We start from the raw sequence: 22,848 nt of genomic DNA, 5'->3' as shown, positions 1-22,848 counted from the left end.
GGGGGAAGACATCCTGTTGAGGCTGGGGCTGAGGCCCAGGGATTGGTGGCTCCATTCACAATGGGGCCATATGGCAGAGGTTCGGCCAAGTGGAAGTGGATGTGTTTGCTTCCGAGGAGAGAACACACTGCCTGCTGAGGTTCGCCCTCACTCCTCCCACACCACTAGGGAAGGACGCCATGGTGCACATGTGGGCGAGGTCACATCTATATGCTTTCCCCCCGATCGCTCTGCTCCCACAAGCAAGAGCAAGAGTCCCACTAGTCACAGTTCGCCGAGACCGTCTACATCTGCTGCTAGTAGCACCTTATTGGCCAACTTGAATATGGTTCTCAGATATAATATCCCTGCTAGATGGTACTCCTTGGGAGATTCTCATCCACAGGGATCTACTGTCTCAAGCCAGAGGGCTGATTTATCACCCTCGGCCAGAACTATATAAACTGTGGGTATGGCCCCTGAGCGGCACCAGCTCATAGATTCTGGTTTCACGGAGGTTGTAGAGACCATGTTGAATGCTAGAGCACCATCCACGAGGAAATTGTATGCCCTCAAGTGGCGACTTTTTGTCTCATGGTGTGAGGAATGTCAGCTAGACCATGTGAAGTGTGCAATAGCTATGGTCCTGGAGCTCTTACAAGGACTTTTCTCAGTGGGGCTGGCTCCTCCTACAAGCAGGGTCTACATGGCCAGCATTTTGGCCAGCCATGCCCCTATTGATGGAGACTCTGTAGGGCAACATCCTCTAACTTTGAGATTTATGTATGGTGTCAGGCAGCTGAGGCAAATGGTAAATGGTGCACTTATAAAACACTTTTATCTAAAGCACTTTAAACTGTGTCTCATTCACCCATTCACACACACACTCACACACCAATGGTAGGTGAGCTGCCATGCAAGGCGCTAACTTGCCTTTGGGAGCAACTCGGGGTTCAGTGTCTTGCCCAAGGACACTTCGGCATGTGGAGTCATATGGACCAGGAATTGAACCGTCATCCCTACGATTAGTGGACAACCTGCTCTACCACCTGAGCCACAACTGCCCCAGAGGCCCATCTGCAGACCACGCATACCTTTCTGGGACCTTTCTCTGGTCCTGGAAGGTCTGTCATGTGCCCCATTTGAGCCCTTAGAGTCAGCCTCTGAGAAGCTTCTAACTCTAAAGGTAGCTCTTCTGATGGCCCTGACATCTCTCAAGCGAGTAGGAGTTCTACAAGCTCTCTCTGTTGCCCCTTCCTGCCTTGACTTTACCCCTGGATTAAACAAAGCCTTCCTGTATCCTAGGCCGGATTATATTCCTAAAGTGCCTACATCTGCTGCCCAGTCAGTAGTGTTGCAGGCTTTCTGCCCTCCTCCGTTCCTCACACCGAAACAAAAGAAATTGCACCTGCTGTATCCAGTAAGGGTTCTCTGTACTTACGTCCACCGCTCCAGCCAGTGGTGTAAGTCGGAGCAGCTGCTGGTCTGCTTTGGCGGTGACACAAGAGGTGATGCTGTGTCGAAGCAGTGCATCTCTAATTTGATAGTGGAATATCACTTATGAGGCGCGCGGTCTCGCTACGCCTCTGGGCAAGAGGGCTCATTTCAATAAGGAGGTTGCCTCCTCAAAGGTTTTGCCCAAAGGGGTATCCTTAAAGGATGTGTGTGCTGCGATGGGGTAGTCTAAGCCACACACATTCATTCGATATTAGAGCCTGGATATACATTCCGCCCTGGGCTCAAGTGTCCGGACTGGGTATTCTCATTCCCACAGTGTTGAGCTCATGCAACGTGGAGTTCCCTTTGAAAGGGAACGTCTGGGTTACACATGCAACCTTGTTCCCTGAGAAGGGAATGAGACGTTGCGTAGCTTTGTCATACTGGGACATGCCTGTGAATTGCGTCTTCACTTCATATAATAGAAGCTGACTGCGCGGTCAACAGGTACCATTTATATATCATGCGACGCGCTTAACTGCCATGTCACCTGATCACAGCAGGCTGATAAATAGACATGATCTTACACAAGCTTCAGATACCGGTCACGCGCGAGGACAATTCACACAGCACTGAGTTCACGCAACGTCTCATTCCCTTCTCAGGGAACAGGGTTACATGCGTAACCCAGACATTTTTCTGTTATGTTTTGGGATTTGCTGTTGGGTTTTGGATATGCTGGTTTGTTTCTGATTTACGTTGTGTTCTTCATTTTGTATTTATTTATTTATTTGGCACTACAAGGCCATCATAGTTTTAAGACCTCTGTGATTATCTTATACTTTATTATTGATATATCCAATATTATATTATATCCAAGCTTCATATTTCACAACAAACAAAGAAATGAGCACTCAAAAAACATTTAAAGACACAATATTTAATGATTCAAGTAAAATTCCAAGACAAGAAAAATCATTACACCAAATGTATATGAATGTTTTTTTTTTTTTTCATAGATTCTAAAGGGATATTTTACAGGGGTAAGACAATACACAGTATATTTTTTATTGTTTAATAGTGTACTGCTGGCACATATCAAAGCTGTCATCTTTCAAAGCAATTGTGAAGCACAACAAATGATTAAATTACAAGCAGATCTAGAATAGCAATAGTTTCATATTGTTTTCTTGCTTTATACAAGATGCATGGTGTGTATATTATTCCGACCATCTCTGTGCCAGTATACATACATGCACACACACAAAGACACCCGCGCTCACATATACTGATGTATGCATAATGAATTCTTACATTATGATGAAGATTGTCTCTATGTTATAAATTGAAGCTTTTTAAACATATTTTATTGATAAGTTCAAAACATACCAATCACACTTCCCTTTGCCAACATTTTGTCAATATATACATGTATAAATATATTCTAAATATATACATGTTTCCCCCCCTTCATTTCCTTTTCCATTTTTCTTTGTTTTGCCACATGATGATTAAAGTTGATTTGATGTGTTGATGTGCTGATATTAAGGAGCGCTTGCCTTATCAGTACTACAGTGCATTATCATTACTGCCATGACAAGTTCAGATCTATAACACAACCCAAGAGGTCACATGGCTACACAATGCACCTCTTCACCATCATAAATGGGCCAAGGGTCAAAGGTCACAACGTACTCTCAAGGTCATGCAAATGCAACAGATGAGAGCTAGTGAGATATGAATTTCCTCACACAATATTCCAGAGTATTATAAATAAATGCTTTTGGTTAATGTTGCTGATTCATGTTGCTTTCACAATGCACTGGATAGTAAGGTATAAAACATAAAAAGTGTTAAAAGGGAGAAAAGGGAGAATTGTCATGAAAATAGTATACATTTATGTATTTTTCTATTAGTGATTTTTGCAGATTTTTTAACTTGCGAAAACTTTGGCACCAAATGTAACTCAACTAAACTAGCTACACACTATATATACCGATTATTTATTAAATATACCTTTATGAATATTTTATTATTAAGAGCTCATTTTATTTAGCTAGTGGTGAATTGAAATTGTATGGCATTTTGTTTTCTGTTTAAACATTGTTGAAATATTGTGGATGCATGCAGTTTGAAAACAATGTGAAATTTTTCTCCAGACTAAACTGGGAAGTAGAACAGTTTAAAAACCTCAAATGATATACTTAAATTTGCTTAGTCTAACTACCAGCTCATAATTATCAACAGAATAATGACTGGTGACAAAACATATGAATTTCTAGAATTTCTAGACTGCCATAAATTAATGCAATTAGAATTTTTAACCTTGGCTCTCCCTTTTTATCTCTTCAATGAGTAGAGCTAGTGTTCATCCAACAAGCATTAAACCTCTATTCAAATGATACTGTCTTAGTAAGCAGAAAAGTGTTCTACTGTACAGCCAGTCCATGGAAGTATCTCCTGACACAGTACCACCCTATAGTTCTTCTCATTGATTAACAGCGTTAAAGGGGATTTTTTGCTGTAGTCCAGGGAGTTGCTGCCAATGCAACTGTGCATTCTCTCAGATCAATGAGCAATACGGCAGAGCCAGGCTCATCATACCACTCTCCTGGCATACATTCCTCCACTGCTATTCCACCTAATTTATAAGAAAGTAATTTTTTGGATCACTAACTCAAATGCTTTGGTTTCATCAGTATGTACTAAGCAGAATTGCTGAATTAAAGAAAGTATGCTTGCTGAAGCTGGCTCTTTGGGGTCTGCCTAATTCCAAATTAATATAGAAAATAAAAGAGTGCATGGGAATTTGTTTTATTCAAAGAAGCAAAGAAAAAAATAAAGAAAAATGCCTAATTAACTGCACTGTGATGTTTGTAATTACACTTTCAGTCCTTGATATTGCTTGGTGGACTTATGATTGACAATGTCTGCTATAAGTCTTTAGGTCTGCATGATGAACACAGCTTAATTTTTCCACTTATAGCTCATAACTAACTATGGAAAGCTACAATGTGGATGTGACAAACAAGAGCTTCTATTTTTATTTAGCAGCCAAAAAGCATACAGGTCACAAATAAGTTTGAGGTCCTTGACTGAAGTTGTTGCTGATGTTGTTTTTGTTGTTGTTGTTGTTGTTTTTCCATGGATTTTAAAAGAGTAGTGGGCCACAAAGGTAACACACACCCAGACATGCACACAAAGAAAAAGTAAGCCAATTATACTATTACAGAGCAGTCTTCCACAGCTATGGCTGCTACAGTGATTACAGATCAAAGTAATTATACTATCAGGAGATTCTCATAATTGGTTCCATAGCACTTGTTAAGGTGCATAAATTGTATATTTCAAGACTGAAACTTGATGTAGGAGAGAAGGAAAACAAAGGACGGCTCTTTAGCACATCTGTCTGTGCCTTCCCCGGCTTGGTTAATAAGAAAATGAGTAGGTTCATAATGATGGGAGAAAATAGGGTGTCAATGCATGGAAACTACAGACATTAGAGGAAGCCTTGCTTTTCAGTTCATGAAGAAAAATAGCTGATTTCTTGAGAAAACTTTCTACATGTTATTAGAGAGTGAGATAAATATTTGTAGTGAGGCATAATAACATGTCTGTTGTCTGGACAGAGTCTCTGCAACACACAGATGAGGAGAAAAATTTTCTAGAAACAATTCACGCTATATACTCACTGAATTTCACTGAATCACTCACACAAATAACACCTCACTAACTTCATTCAACAGCATATATTTGTGTTCCATAATTACATCATATTTAAAACTCTCAAAAAACATTGACATCATCTCTGAAGCTCGATTCGTTAGCCGCTACCTACCAAAGATACAGCTTTTTTTTTTTAAACTCTGTTTTTCACTTGAGATGCTACTTTGGTTTAGATCTACAGATTATGTAGTCTGGTGACTATAGAGTCTGGTGTTGTGAAAGTATTATGACTGTCCGTTCACTTAATTGATTTTTATCCTGACAAAGACAAAAAAAGAAATGCTTTTATAAGCATTGGAAATACAGACTGATAAACTTTGTTAAGATTTTATTTTGTCAGTTGTCAACTTAGTAATGGTTTTCTCATCACTGACTTTTTTGTGTTGCTGTAACTTACTGGAAATGCTTGCTTCTTGCTTTATAGCTGATGCTCATGTAAGAATGCGGAGGAGACGCCAGTACCCGAGTTCTGCGGGCTCGATGTGGCAGAGAAGCTGGCCAAAGGAATGACCTTCACAGCATCCTCTTTCTTGCTACAGTGTCTGTCCAGTGTGCTGTAGAACTGAGGCCGATTGCTCCCTTTGTCCAGATCATCTCTGGGCACAGATCTGCCAAGGGTGTGACGCCCGTCTGGCATAGCGCCGCTGCGTGCCCAGCTCTGCTGAAGGCTGAACGAGGGCAACGTGGCAGCAGCAGTCGTCTGGAACTGGGTCACCGCCGGGGGCATCCAGCAGCTGTCAGAATGGCCGAGGATCAGACATTCCTGGGTGCAGGTCTCCGAGGCCTCAGTCATGGCCTTCTGCAGGTTCACTTCAATAGCTGTTGAAGAAAAGGAGCAGGATGAAAATGCTCAGGGGTTCTTGATATTAGAGAAGAAAACATGACCTTTAAAGAAAATATTTTAGCTGTAGCTAAGTGCAGCAGTTATAAATGTTTAATTAATCTCATAACGAGCACAACACAATCAAGTATGTTTATATTCCCATGGTCTTCACTGTTTACCTGCAATATGCACTGAATTCCCTGTAGTTTAATTAAAGTACTAAAAAAAAAAATGAAAGTCTCATTTGTGTGTGAGAGTGGCTCTACCACATTAAAGAATTAATGAACAGCTCCTACAAGCCATTGTTTATTTTAATGGCTTTCATTGTGGCACACTTCACATCTTCAGATCTTTTCCACATCTGACGAATTTGGTCAAGTAAAATCAGACAGAGAGCTCTGAAAATACACCTACAGCCTTGACATTGCCTAATTGTTAGCATATTTGACAACGTCTTAGGCACAATGAACATAGCTTTGAGGAACCGCATTTGATTTCGACAAAGGAAGAGAACTGGAAGGTTCTCCAACATCCTACCTCATTAAGTCTGCTCTGACATCGTACATCTGATGGATCTAGGAACATGCCTTAGTCTAAACACTGAAGCCTGTCCGCTCAGATAATTAGAATGTAAACCAGTATTTTCAGAGCCTGCTGTCTTATGTTTCTTTACCTACTAAGAAAATAAAACAAACATTTTATAAAACAGACATTTTATAGTCTTGTTAGGCCTTCACTTTGAGCTGTCATGTAGAAATAATTGATCATATTTGCATGAGTAAGTATGCTATCAATAACTGAGCAGGACTCTACAGTATCTCTGATATTTCGTCACATTCTCTGTTTTGCATGCTCTGGTGATTTTTATTTGCTAACCCCCAGACAGCTTACTTAAAGATTTAATCATGTTTATGACCATCCAGGAAGGACGAAAATGACATTATGCTACACTAAATCCATAAGCATTCAGGTTTATTGTCAGTCAGAATAATCCTCATATGATCTATAAAAAATGCATTTCTCCTGACAACGGCTTTAGAATGTACAGATGGGAAAGAATGAAAGTGAGAGAGATGCGCACACACAGAAAGAGAGGTGAGAAAAAAAAGAGAGAGAGAGAAAGATACAGACATGTGGCTGGATCCCTCTGGTCCTGCACTGTTCCAGCCTGCCTCAGAGAATCGGGCCATAAATCAACCAAGCAGTAAATGTGTCACCTTTCAGAGGGTCACTAACTTCATTAAGGAAAAATGATGCTACTCACTCACTCTCTGCACACGCAGAATAAACGGGGGGCCAGAGCGCTCGCACAGCCTTCGCTGTACTGTAAATCACCTCCAAGCTGCTTGGGAAATTGGAGGTGTCTTTCCAAGCCATTGTTCTTCGCAGGAGCAAACACTTCACGCCACAATGGACACATTCGTCCATGCTGGCAAACACACACGCTTGCAGCGTACTCACCTGTGCTCCCAAACTTCGCCTTTTGTGCAGAGACAGCAGAGATCAGCTCAGAGTGCACAAGCTCATGTGTAATTATATAATGTTTGAAAGGTGATTTCGGTGCCTCGGTGCTTTCTACAGAGGGGCAGCACAAGCAGTCAGTGAAGATATGTGAACAGCCAGAAGTGCTACTATTTTTTATTATTTATTTTGCATCTGATATATTGTTAAATAGCTCCAAATATGTAGTCGGTATCAGTTTCCACCTCCACAGGGACCGGTATTGCTTGACTGATGTGGGTGACAATGTTGAATGCTTTCATCAGCCAGAGGCAGCTCACTCTGATGCTGTTTAAGTGTCTTTTCCATTCAGAAGGAATTGCCACTCTCCTGCTATGTTTTTTTATTTTTTTTTATTTGCTCATACCACATGCACAGTCCCATGCATTTGAAATTTATACCCAAATATCCCATATTTTTCTCTGCAAAGCAAAGACCTCCCGCTGATTTGAAAATCTGAATATTGTGTAAAATATGTGTAATCTATAGTACAGTCTCTCAGGCATCATACACCCCGAGATGTTAGAAAAACCCATGTTTAAAGGGAAATTGGCTTCTCAGCTATAGTATGTGGATTCGAGTCTTGTTTCTTGTGAGCATTTTTTAAAATGACCAGTTGCTATTGATTGAGGCCTTGACTGATTCAGGCTGGTAATTACAGTGGTACAAATGCTCTGAGATGTGTTTCGTCTCCTTTTCTCTGCAAATGTTTTTCAGTTCCTTGACTCTTAATCAGATGGTCTTCCCTTTTGACTCAGCTGGTGCAAACTGTGAGCTTGCTTTTATATGGTTTACAGCCTTTGTGGAGCAAAAAAAAAAAAAAAAAAACAAGATTCTGTCCTCCTTTGACTTTTTTGTCAACAAACGCAATGCACAAATACACAACCCAAAGTTATTTAATCAGAAACAAAACTTTATCTTATCTTGCATCTAAAACTTGCTCAAATTGCATAGTAGACAAGTGGAAAGAAAACGAACCTAATGGAAAGAGATATAAAATAAATACACATCCAGATCTTTGTGCGGCATTTGTGTCAGAGAAAATGACAATAAACACAGACGACACACAGCAACAGGGCCACTCAGGAAAACAGCACGACCTGATGGGATTTACATGGATAGACGAGGGATGATTACTCATCTCATTACAGTAGCATGTGCATACTATTACTACCAATTAGAGGGCTAATTGCATAAATATAGAACATTATTTCCCCTCCTTCCAAACAGTCTCTGGTGGGACAGAAAGCTTGTGCACCATAACTGGAGTAACACTGTTGTAAATTTGGGTGCAAAATAGTAATAATAATATCACACAAGTGAATATTACTGAGCTTAGGTTACACATTTATTTTCATTTATCACACTGTTTATTATATAGATATAATATTATTTTTTATAAACAATATCAATATTATAGATTTGAAAAATCACTCTAATCATTTATTTTTCCAATATACTATCTGAACATATAGTCATTAGAGCTTGTTTCCTATCCAATATAACTCGACTTATTCAAGCTTTTAATAGGTTGTTGCATGAGTGACATTTTCAAGGACACCACTTTTCGTATGCAAATGAAGCAGAAATGACTCTTCATAAAATTTATGAAGCTAAAAAGATGTCAGTGGTCTGTGCACACTCTGCTACATTTCCCTCATCAGAAATACATAACGGTTTAATTTTCATAGAACTGACAAAATTGGCCAATTAAACTGGAAGTTCAAATGTGGTAGTATTTAAATAGTGGTTACGTTGTTTAGATAATTATAGTCAGTAGAGGTTGATTGGTGTGCATACTGTATAAGTCAAACTGCAAACAAAAATTCAGGAATTCCTTGAAAAGAATAAAATCTAAGTTGTAATCCTATGGCATTGGGCATTGTATGTCTAAATCAATTTGGTGAAAGATACCAAAAGTAACATAGCAAACGAGGCAAAGCCTAAAAAAATTATATATAGGAATCCAGTCAGGGTTAAACACAATGTTCAACGTTCAATAAATTGTCTATTTAAAAAGAACATGTGCTCGTAAAAGATCCCATGTTGTCAGCCAAAATGAAATTTGAAAGAAATAATTGAGTTTGTAATTGCACAGACTGTCATTTTATTATAGCACCACTCTGCCTCTACATCTGGATTGGCAAATGGGTGATCATTAATAATAATGAAGCCATTTAACCCCATGGGCCTTTTACAAGGGGAGCGATGCCATTTTTCAAATGTTGGACATGACCATAAGGTGAAAGAAGAGGCCTACTTTTCATTCTTACTGAGCAGAAAAGGGCCACTTACTGCAGGATGGATGCATTTTATCATGATTTCACTCCAGGTCCTCCACTATTACTTCATCACTGATAATGTGTGATTTACACTTTTATTTTTGAAGAATGACTGATACGAATTTGTGCCGCTTTTCCACATTAAGTTATTCATGAATTCTTCAATGTACAAACGATATTAAGGCACAACACGTGCTGCAAACAAATTTTACGACCAAGGGAAAATAACATACCAAAAGTGGAAAAAGATTTTAGACATATGAATGTTGACAACATTTTTCACACAGTTATGGGAACATTTCAGCAGCCATTTGTGCTCGACAGTTGAAAAAGGAGCAGCTGTCTTTTGGAGTGGTCTGGGGTTTTCTCAGTTGTGGCTTTATGAGTAACTTTCTCTGACAAAATCAATGTTGCAGAGACTTTTTTGCCAAGAGCCATCAAAAGGGATCTTGGTTATAACTCTGAGGATTAATGACAATGGTAATCTTTTTTCCCCCTCCAAAACTGTTAGAGGGCTAAGAAAAATTTAGATTGCAGTGCTTTTTAAGACATGAGAAGGAATTGACTTGCTGTCATTACTGCAGCTGAATGCCTAAAAATGCGGTAATTTAGACTTGTTACCCATGTGCGATTTCGTGGTGTTACACTTACACTTTACAATCTTGTAGAATGCAACACAGTTTCTTGACACAGTTCCTCCACATGCATACACATTTTGCCATCTGTTACTGCTAACTCTTTCTGATGGCGAAGAAGAACTAAGTCAAAAGCAGTAGGGGCCATCCATGTGTGGCTTCTGTACTTGAATAAATATCAGCAAATCTGTCTACAGAACGTCTTCCAAATTCGTAATGTACAAATAGAAGTGCTCAGTGGGTGAAACTCTCAGCTCCTTAGTTATTTAGCATCATTTACACCTGTATGAAAAAAACCACCAAAACTTGCAGCACATGTGCACAACTTGTGAACTCGCAGTTTTCAGAAAATGTTGCCATACTTTAAAGCACTTATTAATATTCTTGTTGCTGAGAAATCCTAAAAGCATTTGGTGTTGATGATAACTGTCAAACATGCTATATTTTCCAAAAGGTAAGAGTGATGACTATTTATGAGTAAAAATTAGCAATAACATTTTCTACTGTGTATATATTCCAGTATTCAACTGTCCAATTTCAGTGAGTATGTACTCATGATAGCCTCGGATTATTGCTCTTGGCTGACAGGAGTGGAACTTGATGTGGTCTTCTGCTGTTGTAGCCCATCCACCTCAAGGTTTGATGTGTTGTGTTCTCTGAGATGCTTTTCTGCTCACCATGGTTGTTAAGAGTGCTTAGTTGAGTTACTATAGACTTCCTGTCAGCTCAGACCAGTCTGGTCATTCTCCTCTGATCTCTCTCATCAACAAGGTGTTTCATACGGCAGACCATCCACTCACAGGATGTTTTTTTTGTATTCTGTCTGTCTATAATCTAGAGACTGTTGTGTGTGAAAGTCCAAAGAGATTCACAGATTCTGAAATACTCGAACAAGGCATCTGGCATCATCAGCCATGCCATGCTTAAAGTCACAGAGATCACACTTTCTCCATATTCTGATGTTTGATGTGAACATTAACTGAAGCTCATGACCTGTATCTGCATGATTTTTTTTTTTGCATTGTGCTGCTACTACATGATTAGATTATCATGCAGGCATACAGATGTTCCTAATAAATGGATGATGAGTGTGTTGTCAGCTGAATTCAACTAAAGCTAACACCTAGCTAACCATTTGGAAACCAACATACAGAACAAGACATATTAGCTAAAATTTAATAAATTAGTCTTACTGGTAGATTGTGGGGTGTTACATATTGAATTACATGTATATTACATATACATAAGTCAAAGTAATAATATATATGTTGAAATAAAGAGATAAGAACTAAAAGTAATGATCCATCCATCCATCTTCTATACCACTTATCCTTCAGGGTCACAGGGAAACCTGGAGCCTATCCCAGGGAATATCGGGCACAAGGCGGGGTACACCCTGGACAGGGTGCCAATCCATCGCAGGGCACACTCATACACACATTCACACACCCATTCATACTGGGACTTTGGACTGGGGGAGGAAACCAGAGTACCCGGAGGAAACCCCCACAGCACGGGGAGAACATGAAAACTCTGCATACACAGGGCCATGGTGGGAATCAAACCCCCGACCCTGGAGGTGTGAGACGAAAGTGCTAACCTTATTGTTCTTTAACTTGCGGTTCAGCGCTTCTGTACAATCTAAATGAATTAGGATAATGTCAGTTTCAGTATGACATATATGTAGCTATCCAACAACTTGGATGAATTGTGAGGAAATCACACCTAGCAGGGCTTTACACACCTTTATGCAGGCAGACTGCATTTACTGGATGCTTACAAAATATTATCTTTGCAGGCAGACAGTCAACGATTGGTCAAAAAGTAGCCTAAATAAAACATTTCCATTTCATTTAGGTAAAATATATTTATGTTGTATTATGGTAGAAAGAAGCATAGTATCAGCAAAAACCTCTATTTTGGTCAAAAGCATCATTTTTGGTTGTTTTCCAGAATTAGGTCTCAGTGACATATGTGGTGGTTGGTAAATTTGTATTTTCTGTATGGTTTCTCAATACAGCAGAAATAAAAAGGACATTTTTGTACAGCAGAGGGTTGATTTAGTCCACAGTTGAGAGCATGCTTTAATTTGCTGCAGTTACAATGATACTTTAACACTGAAAAGTGAGTAATTCAGTGTTAAGAATATATCAACTGCCGCATGCTTAATGCCTGAGAGCCCCAGCTTCACACCACTCTAGTTCTTTGTCACTTTCTCTTTCTTTCATTCCCTCCACCTTTGTCTCACCCTTTTCTTTCCCCTCTGTGTCCATGTTGTCATTGACCCAATGAAACTATAAGAAATTGGCGAGACGAAAAACAACATTTAATGATACGACATTTACTGAGCCCGAACAGACAGAAGTCACAGGTAGGCATTCCCAACAAAAGACAGAGATTTTTTTTCTCTATCACTCCTTTTTCAAACAACAAAGAATATTATTGACTCAGCCAAGATTAAAACACCAAAACAAATAATGGAACAGCATCAAGGACAAGGTGCAGCAGGGAAAAAGCAGCCTCAAACATGACAGGTCAGCTGCTCTCCTCTGTTTTCCCTTTTGTTAGTCTTGATTAAAAACATGCAGCAGCTCACAGATTAGATTTTTTTTTTTTTTTACCCCTGGATATAAATTAAAAAATATATTCTTTATGAGTCATGTCATTTATATAATAAGGTGTTGATATATATCATCTTGCACAGACAAACATATTGAATTTGAATGTGAAGTAAATGAAACAAATCCTTTTTCTATTCCCTTTGTGACTGGATAAAAAAAAAAAAAAAAAAAAAAACCTCCATGTCACTGCACTCTGTCTTATGACTACTTGACTTTTTTCTACTGAGCTCTCGTTGGCTGATGGGCCTGATTGCGTGGTGTTCATTATGTCTGATGGCCCCTACCTCTTGTCTCCTCTCCTCCGCTTAGGCCTCTCCTCCATTAAGAGTGTGGAGGAGGAAAGGAGGAGGGGGTGGGCACAGCGTCAACACAATCAGTACTGCCCAAACACACAGCGTGCGCCGAATAGACGAGAGGCGCAAACACCATAACAATCAGCAATCAGCACTGATCATGATAATCACAGGGAGAGTGCTACAAGATCCATGCTGCGCTCTCCCAGCTTGCCAAGAGTGGTTATTGTGTTGATAGGTTGGTGTGTGAAGAGAAGTAATAAATTCATCCGTAATTTGAGAGGTAAGAAAAGAAAATGCGACTCTTGTTTAAAAAAAAGCATGTATTTCAATATGCAGGTGGAAATTTGGCAGCAGAAGTGACCTTTTCTTAGTATAATGCTTTTTGAAGTCTAAGAGGAAGGAAACAATTTCTTGGGTGTAGGGAAACTCTACCTCGTATACTGAGAGGGTGCTTTTATGAAAAGATAACATAGATGGATGGAGCAATATGTGCAAGAGATTAAGGGGAACTGTGAAGACAAGGGCACTGAAAGAGCCATGCTCTGCCTACTCTTAAACCCACTCACCATTCATATCAGCTGTTTGAAAAGCCAGGAAAGTTCTATATGGTGGTCAGCTTTAACTTTAGGGAGCTCACACAAATATGCTCTCAGAGATATGAAAATAATAATAATAATAATACAAATCTACCAACAACCTACACTATAGCAGGTGTACCCAAGTACTTAAAAAAGTACTGTAGCATGGCCATAGTTCAGCAATTCTAGTTTTCTAGCTCATCGAACCAGAGACTAGCTACCATGCTAGAAAAAGGGAGGAGTTTTACAGACTTTCATACATTTTTCATTTTATTTACCATAACTGATCTGAAAAAACAACAACAACAACACACACACACACACACACACACAAAAAAAAAAAAAAAAACTACGTCTAAAATATAATGCTTAAAAATGACTGGACAGAGAAGTATGGATTTATTTTATGGATTTATTTATTTATCTATGTCAAACTCAAAACAGATATCTGTTCAGAGTCTGTGGTAATAGTTGAAAGTTTATTAAACCACTACAAATTGTTTTATTTTTAACCTTGAACTAATCACTAACAGTTAAGCACAATAAGGTAACTCTGGTCACCATTCAGTCATGTTAGGTTCTTATCCAAATATTTGTAAGCAAGGGATTATATGCTATATATTTTAGTTGAATACCCTTAATGTATATCATATAATATAGAGTATATAAGTATAATTAGCCTTTATCAGATAGATTTTTGCTTTTCTAAAACATACCATGTACATATTTATCAGTTCAAATCACTTTAAAATTCTACTCAACCAATAATAGAATACAACTGGCTTGAAATACAGCCTTTAACTCTTGGTGTAGTCTATAGCGAGCCCCCTCAATGTGTGAGGAAATAAACTATTACTCTGGATCCACAATATATCTGTTAGTCACTTGTGATTTGTTCTTGTTCCCTTAGCCATATATTTCTGTAACTGCTGCTATGGTCAGGGAGATAGTGAGTACATGGCATCAAAAGCGGCCATCCTTCAACCCTTTACTGGCAGGACAGAAAGCCGCTTGCCACAGTTGCTCCTTTGTCTTTGAAAATAAACGTCTGTGAAAGAGACAGAATCTGTTACATTGTGAATTGGGTGAGAAGAAGTCTGCTAATTAACTGTTACCAGGAAAAAAAAAGTGATAAAAACTCAGTTTCTTTGTGTCAGTGATATATCCTTGAGGCCAGTGTACTTGCTACATGGCCTCTGATTATTTCAAGAGACAAACCAGTTCTTTGAAAATGAGCTAAGAATAACTTGAGTTCCTCTGAGGCTTCTTACTGAAAAGCTTCAGAGCCTTGATAAAGTTTCTGCAATGTTAACACACTTGTTTCATGAGGATTAGACACGGCTCGAAGCGTGAATAATTTGACCTTGTTTTTTTCTTTCAAACACGATTGAAGAGCAGATTTTATGTGTTGGGTTAACATGCAATGTAACAGTCTCAGTCAAACAGTGCATTAAATTATTAAAGGTGGTCCAGCATATCTCAAAGGAAATGGAAGCAGGAAAATCAAATCATAGGGGAAGAAAATGTATGTATATATATTTTTTTGTTTTATTGAAGTTCTAAAACGTTATCATAAAACATTTGCATTTCTGCTGCGCTCATCCTTTTCCATACACCTTCTTATAAAAGAGGGACATTATTCCTTCTTCCTTTATAAATAAACTACATAAATCTTTTTTTGGGTTAGTGTTTTGGCATGTGAACACTTTCGTGTATTATTTATGAATATATATAGAGTAGAGATGCTGTTTATTTCTCTTTGGTTGTCTAGTAGCAGTCAATGTCAATCAAATTGAAACTACATGGATTGCAGGGCTAAACCTGCTGTCTTTCCAAGATAAAAAGACATCTATATATGGTTTCATTTCTGGCATCTGCATCAGATTAATTGCTGTTAGCAAATATCTTAAAGCAGATTTCTGGACTGTTGAACAGCACCACCAATGGTCATAAAAAATACACAGAATGGTATTAAGAACATACAGCCTTTCACTGACAGTTATGTCAAGGTTCATTTGGGCAGATATTTTTCAGCCAGCTTCGTTGACCCATCCGTAATACATCGACACATGTTAGAAAGCACATGGGAAATATAGTCACAGGTGTAATGAACATGAGAAATGTGGATTATTTAAACTTGCCCCACAAAATTTGGAGTATATCTAAAAGTAAATAGACTAAGTACATTCTGTCCAATCAAACAAAAGGACAGATGACAGAAACATAAGCTTAGTTTTTTCCCCTCTCATTTTCTATTGTTTTGTCACCTGGCAATCCCCACCAAACAGCCAGCTCTCCTCTGTCATATGACAGATACTAATTGAGGAAGGTAAAGGCTAACACATGCTTCCTCCATGACACATGAATCCAGCCGACTACATCTTTTTGACGTGTGACACACTCGGCGGAAAGAACTATTTGCCCTATTCTACATACTGTAAATGATTAATAGATTCCCAAAATTGTCTGGTGTCACTATGATTGACAGGGGAGAGAGAGTATGCAATCCCTCCCACCCACAGAGCACAAACAATTTTGTTCCCTAGGATCCCAGTCACAGATGGCTGTTGGCATTGCTGGGATTCAAACTCGCAAACTCCTGAAAATAGGGTGAATTTTTTTCTGCATTACTTAGAAGCAAGTTTTTTTCTTTCTTTTTTTTGTGAACTTATATACTTCCCATGTTTGGTATTCAGAGGAAACATGGCATGGAACCAGTAGAGCATTACAGACTTGAAACACTTTTTAAAAAAAAAAAAGAAAAGAAATTAAGATGCTGCTGTCTTTCTATTTAAGTGTGTGTATAATAATTTGCCCCACATCATTCTTATTATGCCATCAGTGAAATATTTATATTTATATATATTTATATTTCATAATGATGATGATTTCACATAAGAAGATTGTTGTTTTTTAAGATGCTACCAATTAAATTCATATACATGTTGTACACACATGTATAAGCATGTCTCCACATTACTCATACACACTCCAGGAGCAAGGTGAAAAATGTGTGCAGAAGAAAATATTTGTAGGGCTATTTTTTTCCCCCACATATGAGCAATCAATGCAAGAGCTATGCCAGGGGCACTTACTGTGAGATGCTGAAGAATTATAGCAGTAGAAGGTGAAATGGATTTTTAGACCCCAGTAACAACAGGAAGTAATAGGCAACAACAAAGACAACAACAACAACAACAAAAAAAACTCTGACAGTTTGTGTAAAAAGCAAAAAACAAAAAACAAAAAAACAAAAAACAAACAAAAAAAACAAACAAACAAAAAACCAGCTTGGATTATTTATTTAGGCTTAACAGCATGTCAGGGCTATTGCCCTGATAAATAACGCATATTTTCCCTTCTCTTAGTCTTCCAGATGTAGCATCATCATGGATTGAATTACTAGCCCATAGCTTTTCCAAGAAAAGGAGAAAAAAACATGAGAGCAGTAGGAGTGTAACTTCAAGATCTAACATCGAAGACAGCTTCTTAGGCCAAGTGGTGAGTAGTGATCAAGAATATATACAGAATTATCTAACTTTTCATGTGAATGCATAAGTATTGCTTATTAGCAGCATAGTGGCCTTGCTTTGTGCTCTGAGAAGAGGAAACTTAACTCAAATACAAATACGGCATGAAAAACCAATACATGAGTGATCTCTAAAAGAGCAGACACACTGGTTTCCAGGAAAAGGCACATGGCCACGTTGCAGAGAGCACCAAAGGCCAAGACATGCAAGGAGTGAGAAGAATTGGAAATAGCCACAGGGCCTGTGCTCAATAGACTGCCTGAAACCTATTGACCTCATTGCCTTGATTTTTTTGTGTGTCTTGCCTGAGGTGATCACCATCAAACATTAACCACAAGTGCAGCGGATTTATGTATGTGTCCAAGTCTGGATCAGGCATATACAATATGCCTGGCCAGTGGACTGCAGAAATAGAGGATGGACTGAACATGTCATCCATTCTGGACATATTTTGTTCTCTCTCTCATAACCTTGTGTCTGTCACATTTCATGGTTGGTATCTCTTACAGCTGTAATGTCAGGACCCATTAGTGCGGCATGCTGATGGCACAGAAAGACATAAGCTCTGCACACCAAATGTCAGGGACTTTTGTCATTGTATCGCATGCTCAGCATCACTGTTTGTTGTCAAAGACCATTCTGCTTCCTATGTACACAGTCTGCTCCAAGTCTCCACCTGAACACACACTGCTATTGATACAATATGTATGACAATGCTATTATTCCCATACCGGAAACCCAAGACAGTGTGCCTCATGCAATATATCTCCACGGGCATTGCAAACAGGTTGGGAGGCAATTCTGCAGAGACAACTGCTTTTAGATTACATTCATTATTCCATGGGGTTTGCTATTCCAGTCTGAGGACAAGAAGCCCAGGCTTTAATTTGGAGCTAAGATTAGCTGCTATTGGTCAGCGTTAGGGCTCAGAGCATGCTACGGCCCATAATATTCAAGGTGATCCCTTCATAATTTCTCACTTTCCAGACCCACTGCTCTCCACTCTAATATTTGATAATTAGGTAAAGCCATCAGGTAGACAATTTCGTTTTCAATTAAAACTCCTTCTCCCCTTGTGACCTTGAGAATAACAAGGGAATGCTCTATATAGATCAGTGTTCAGCGTGGACATTTCAGGTGCCATTTAAAAATACATTTTAATTTAAAGCTGAACCCCCTCAGCATCTAATCTTAATGCACATTCACCTTCATAGAGACTGAAGGCGTACCATGAGGTAGACTGGGATAAATGTTAATGTAATTACTGAAGCTGACCCAATTAACTCATGGGATATGACTGGACACCATCTGAATGAAATATTTATGACCATATATTGTGTGGCACTCTTGCAAAAACAGGTTGTAAATTTGTGTGACTCTCATGAGAGCATAAGGCATGCTGATGAGCTACCAATGTGCAGACCTTATAATAATGCATAATAGTGTGATTAGGCTTTAGATCAATATATCAAAAACTTAATATGTTTTTAAAAAAATTATAATGCAGCATGGCCCACCCACAGATGTGTGAATCTATTTACTACTCACAGTGATGGGGAAAATGAGGATTTATGGGAATTGTAATGATCAATTTATGTGTTATTTTATGGTTATTATTTTTATATAATAGAAATGTGATTAAAGAAGGCTTTCGATATATCTGTTTCTGTCCTAAGGGCTTAACTTAACTAACCACAAATGGGTGGCCAAAGCTTAAATTTTCTGTTTGTTTGACACTTTTGGCATCTACATCACATCATGATTATTATTATCAGCATTATGCCATGCTAAAATTGACTTTTCCATCAAAAGTTAATTACTTGGCATTCACATAAACCAAAAATTTCTTCACAGAATCCAAATTTCTACTGTCAGTCATGAAACACTGAATGTTTTAACCCTTCTGCGCAATATAGTACTGTGGCAGTACACACTAGTCTTTGGTGGTAAGTAAGATCACAGGGTTCACACTACATGTAAATCAAGAGATGAACCTTTACTAAATGTAAATGGTCATCACTTGATGTAAATGTATTGCAAACATTTTTAATCTATAATAAATCAAGAAAATGGCAAGGACAACAAAAAGTTTTTTCAAAAGTACTGGGCTGCTTATTATGAAGATTTTAATTTGTAATGTTCAAGATTAGAATTTAATTCTAAACAATTAGTGTCCAAAATGTTTTGGGTATAAAATGTTTATGACTATTTGCATTACCACCCATCCAGTTTTCAGGCTATGTCTATGAATCTGGTTTCTAACTGTCACTTTGGAATGTTTTGGAATTTTGAATAGTTCTCCTGAATTTGTGGAAAAAGAGTGACCACTCAGTAAGAAATAATTGATAATAATAACAATAACAATACTACTACTACTACTATACTAATTATTATTATTGCTGTTGTTTTGTTATTATTATTATTATTATTATTATTATTATTATTATTATTATTATTGGTGTTGTTGTTGCTGTTATTATTGTTAGTCAGTACAGTTACCATTGATGTTATATGATGTGTAATGTAACAACTTGGTAAATCTTGCAGTGATAGTCAATTTGAATAATAATGGAATGCCGACTACAACTGAAAATTTAGAAAAGCCAAAGACAATGAATAAACGAGTTTAGCTAGCTAATAGAGAAGCAAACTATTCCCTGGCTCCATTGACCACAACAAACACTGGATTTATTCAGTTTGTTTTTAGCTACTGTTAGCTAATAAGATTTGTAAAATTTAGTTGAATATCCAATAGTAGCTTACTTTTAGCTTGACAACAAACAAATTTAGCATGTGTGCCTTTTATGTACAATTATAAATTTTACTCAGAATTAGTATTTTGCCCTACCCTAGCTTGGCACCCCAATAAAGTCATCGGGTCTAACCTAGTCACCCCATTGTAAAAAGTCTGGCCACACCCTTGTTGTCAATGCAGAAATCAGAATTTCTCATTTTGGACTGTCATGTGACGACTACTATGAGCTTGTTTTAAAAAACAAACATCTACTGATAGTGAGAAGATCAAATACAAAATTACAGTTGGAAGAAACATTAGGAATGAGTCTACTGGAATTTGTCCTTAAATGTACGTTGTGCCATAGGGGTGTCTGGTTTTGGCATGTTAAAATGGTAGCAACCCTACCTAAGGAGCAAAATTTACTTTATAGAAACGAGTTTGTCAGAAAGTCAGTTGCAAACCCTGTTCCTCAGACTAAAGTTAACTATTCAACTTTTCACAGCAGTTGGCTTATAAAACTTCTTCTAAAATTACAATCATGAGACAATTTGTAGCTCAAAGATGTGTCCTACCATTGGGACTGGAATTTCCATTGCATTCAGTGCAGACGAGTGCACTACCACTGGGATGTAGGTTTCTAGTGCATCCAGCACAGAGAAGCGCAGTACCACTGGGACCTTAGAAACTGAGTTTCTAATACAGCTGTGCCATCTGTAGCCATGGGCACCCAATTGGCCATGTTCTTATTAGTGGGGAAGGACAGCAGGGTCCCTGCTTTCATTAACATAACAAACCAACCAATCAGGTGTCTGCTTGGTCAGTTCATTACCATTCCCCAAACACACATCAGAGGCTGGTACTGTATAGCTGTGTGGTTGCTGGTTTGGAAAGGTACAGTGGCAGGCTGCATATGCCATGGAGGAAAAAAAAACAAACAAACACATGTTGTTTTCTTTCTTGCTCTATTTTAATAGGTACACAGCTGGTAGAACATTAAATATGACAACTGTTTGAAATAAATAGATCAGCAAATAACGGCTACTGAGCCAAAAGAAGCATCTCAACATCTCCACCAATGCCCCTAAATCTCAAATGGCTTCTGTTCCTGACAAATGATCCCAAAAACAGGTGAATGATCTTTGTGTCATATAAAGTGCAATGCAATTAAAATAAAGCATTGTCTAATTTCATATCAATACTATATGTAGCACAGCTCTAATATTCCTTCAAATAAATATAAAGTTTGTGGTAATGCTGCAAACTGTTAATATAAAAATACTGTGCAATCATACTGGCCTCCGACAGTGCTGCCAATCAGATGAATGTTTATTCAACCCTGCTGCTGCTTTTCATTTTGGAAATCAATTTCTGGATGGTAGCTTGGAGATGATGGAGGGGAAAACGTTGATTTGTGATTATTATCTTCAGGTTCTCAGTACGGAATGTGTTTTAAGTTAGTGCTTGAGCTACATGCAAAATGTAATAAATATTCACAAACAAATATTGATACACCTGTATTACGGCTATATATAGTATACACATATACTGTACAGGGATGGATTTAGTGATTTGGGGGCCTATAAGCAATTCCAGGTATGGGACCCCAACAAACCAACTATGCGCCCTTTCACATTTGTAACCCTTATTTTGCTGACTCTCTCTCTCTCTCAAGGCACTCAACCTTTTTTCTACTTTTCTTCGAGTATTTTTTTTTTTCACGTTTGGAAGGTTGCGAGTTCAAATCCCAGCCCTGCCAAGCTGCCACTGCTGGGTCACTGCTCAGTAGTATAAGTGAGATAAATGTAAGTCGCTCTGGATAAGGGCGTCTGCTAAATGCCATAAATGTAAAATGTAAATACACAGATACTAACTAATAAAACAAATAAAAGAGTTTGGCTACATTCTTTTGTGTCACTTCTATTTTCTTCCTTTTTCTGCTCCACTGGGATAGCTGCGTTCCATTGTTAATTTATTTCCTTGCAACTTTAACTTCACTCTGCTGCTAATGTGCTACTCGCACTCGCTTTAGAACTACTGAGTCTGCTATAAGTTTCTCTAACTCTGGCCAGTGTTGAGCTGCTCACACATCTGCAGTTCTAATGGAAATAGTCTACTTTAATCCATAATAGGGGGCACTGCATTCATAAGGTTAAAACTTTAATGGTGATATCCTGACCAAACAAAATATGGTAGAAATTTAATACATTAGATATGCCCTGATTCCCTGGGGCCTCGCTTACTGGTTAAGTCCGACACTGATAATGTAGATGCATACATATACTCACTGGCCACTTTAAATTGAACACCTGTACACCTGCTCATTCATGCAATTATCCTATCAGCAAATCATGTGGTTAATCAACCATCAGAGTCTCTCAAACCTCAGATGAGATCAGAAGATAATGGCAAGACTGGTTTGAGCTGACAAAAAGGTTATGATACTTCAAATACAACCGTGGTGAACAGAAAGGCATATCAAAAATCACAACCTTCTTTTGAACAATGTTAAACCCTCAGGTGAATGGGCTAAAACAGCAGAAGACCACATCAGACTCAAACAGATAATGATTGGAAAAGTCCAGACAACATTTTCCAATCTTCAACTGTCTAGTTTTGCCAACTGCAGCCTTCTTTTTCTTTATACATAGACAATGCACTAAAATGTAAATTGTACAGAGAGACTGAAATGGATTAAGATTGATAC

At 38.3% G+C, this 22,848-nt stretch overlaps 1 protein-coding gene across 1 annotated transcript in view; it reads right to left on the bottom strand.

Annotated features, from left to right (window-relative positions):
- Positions 1–2,707: 2,707 nt before the first annotated feature.
- The window catches only part of pcdh11 (protocadherin 11), a 207,426-nt gene continuing 187,285 nt past the window's right edge, over positions 2,708–22,848 (bottom strand). Inside the window, exon 6 of the mRNA XM_053630952.1 lies at positions 2,708–5,961. Coding sequence (XP_053486927.1) covers positions 5,561–5,961 — 401 coding nt within the window. The 3' untranslated portion in view covers positions 2,708–5,560. The remainder of the gene's footprint in view (positions 5,962–22,848) is intronic.

Source organism: Ictalurus furcatus, chromosome 8, assembly GCF_023375685.1.
Source record: "Ictalurus furcatus strain D&B chromosome 8, Billie_1.0, whole genome shotgun sequence".
NCBI lineage: Eukaryota > Metazoa > Chordata > Actinopteri > Siluriformes > Ictaluridae > Ictalurus > Ictalurus furcatus.
This window is presented reverse-complemented; position numbering and strand designations above follow the sequence as displayed.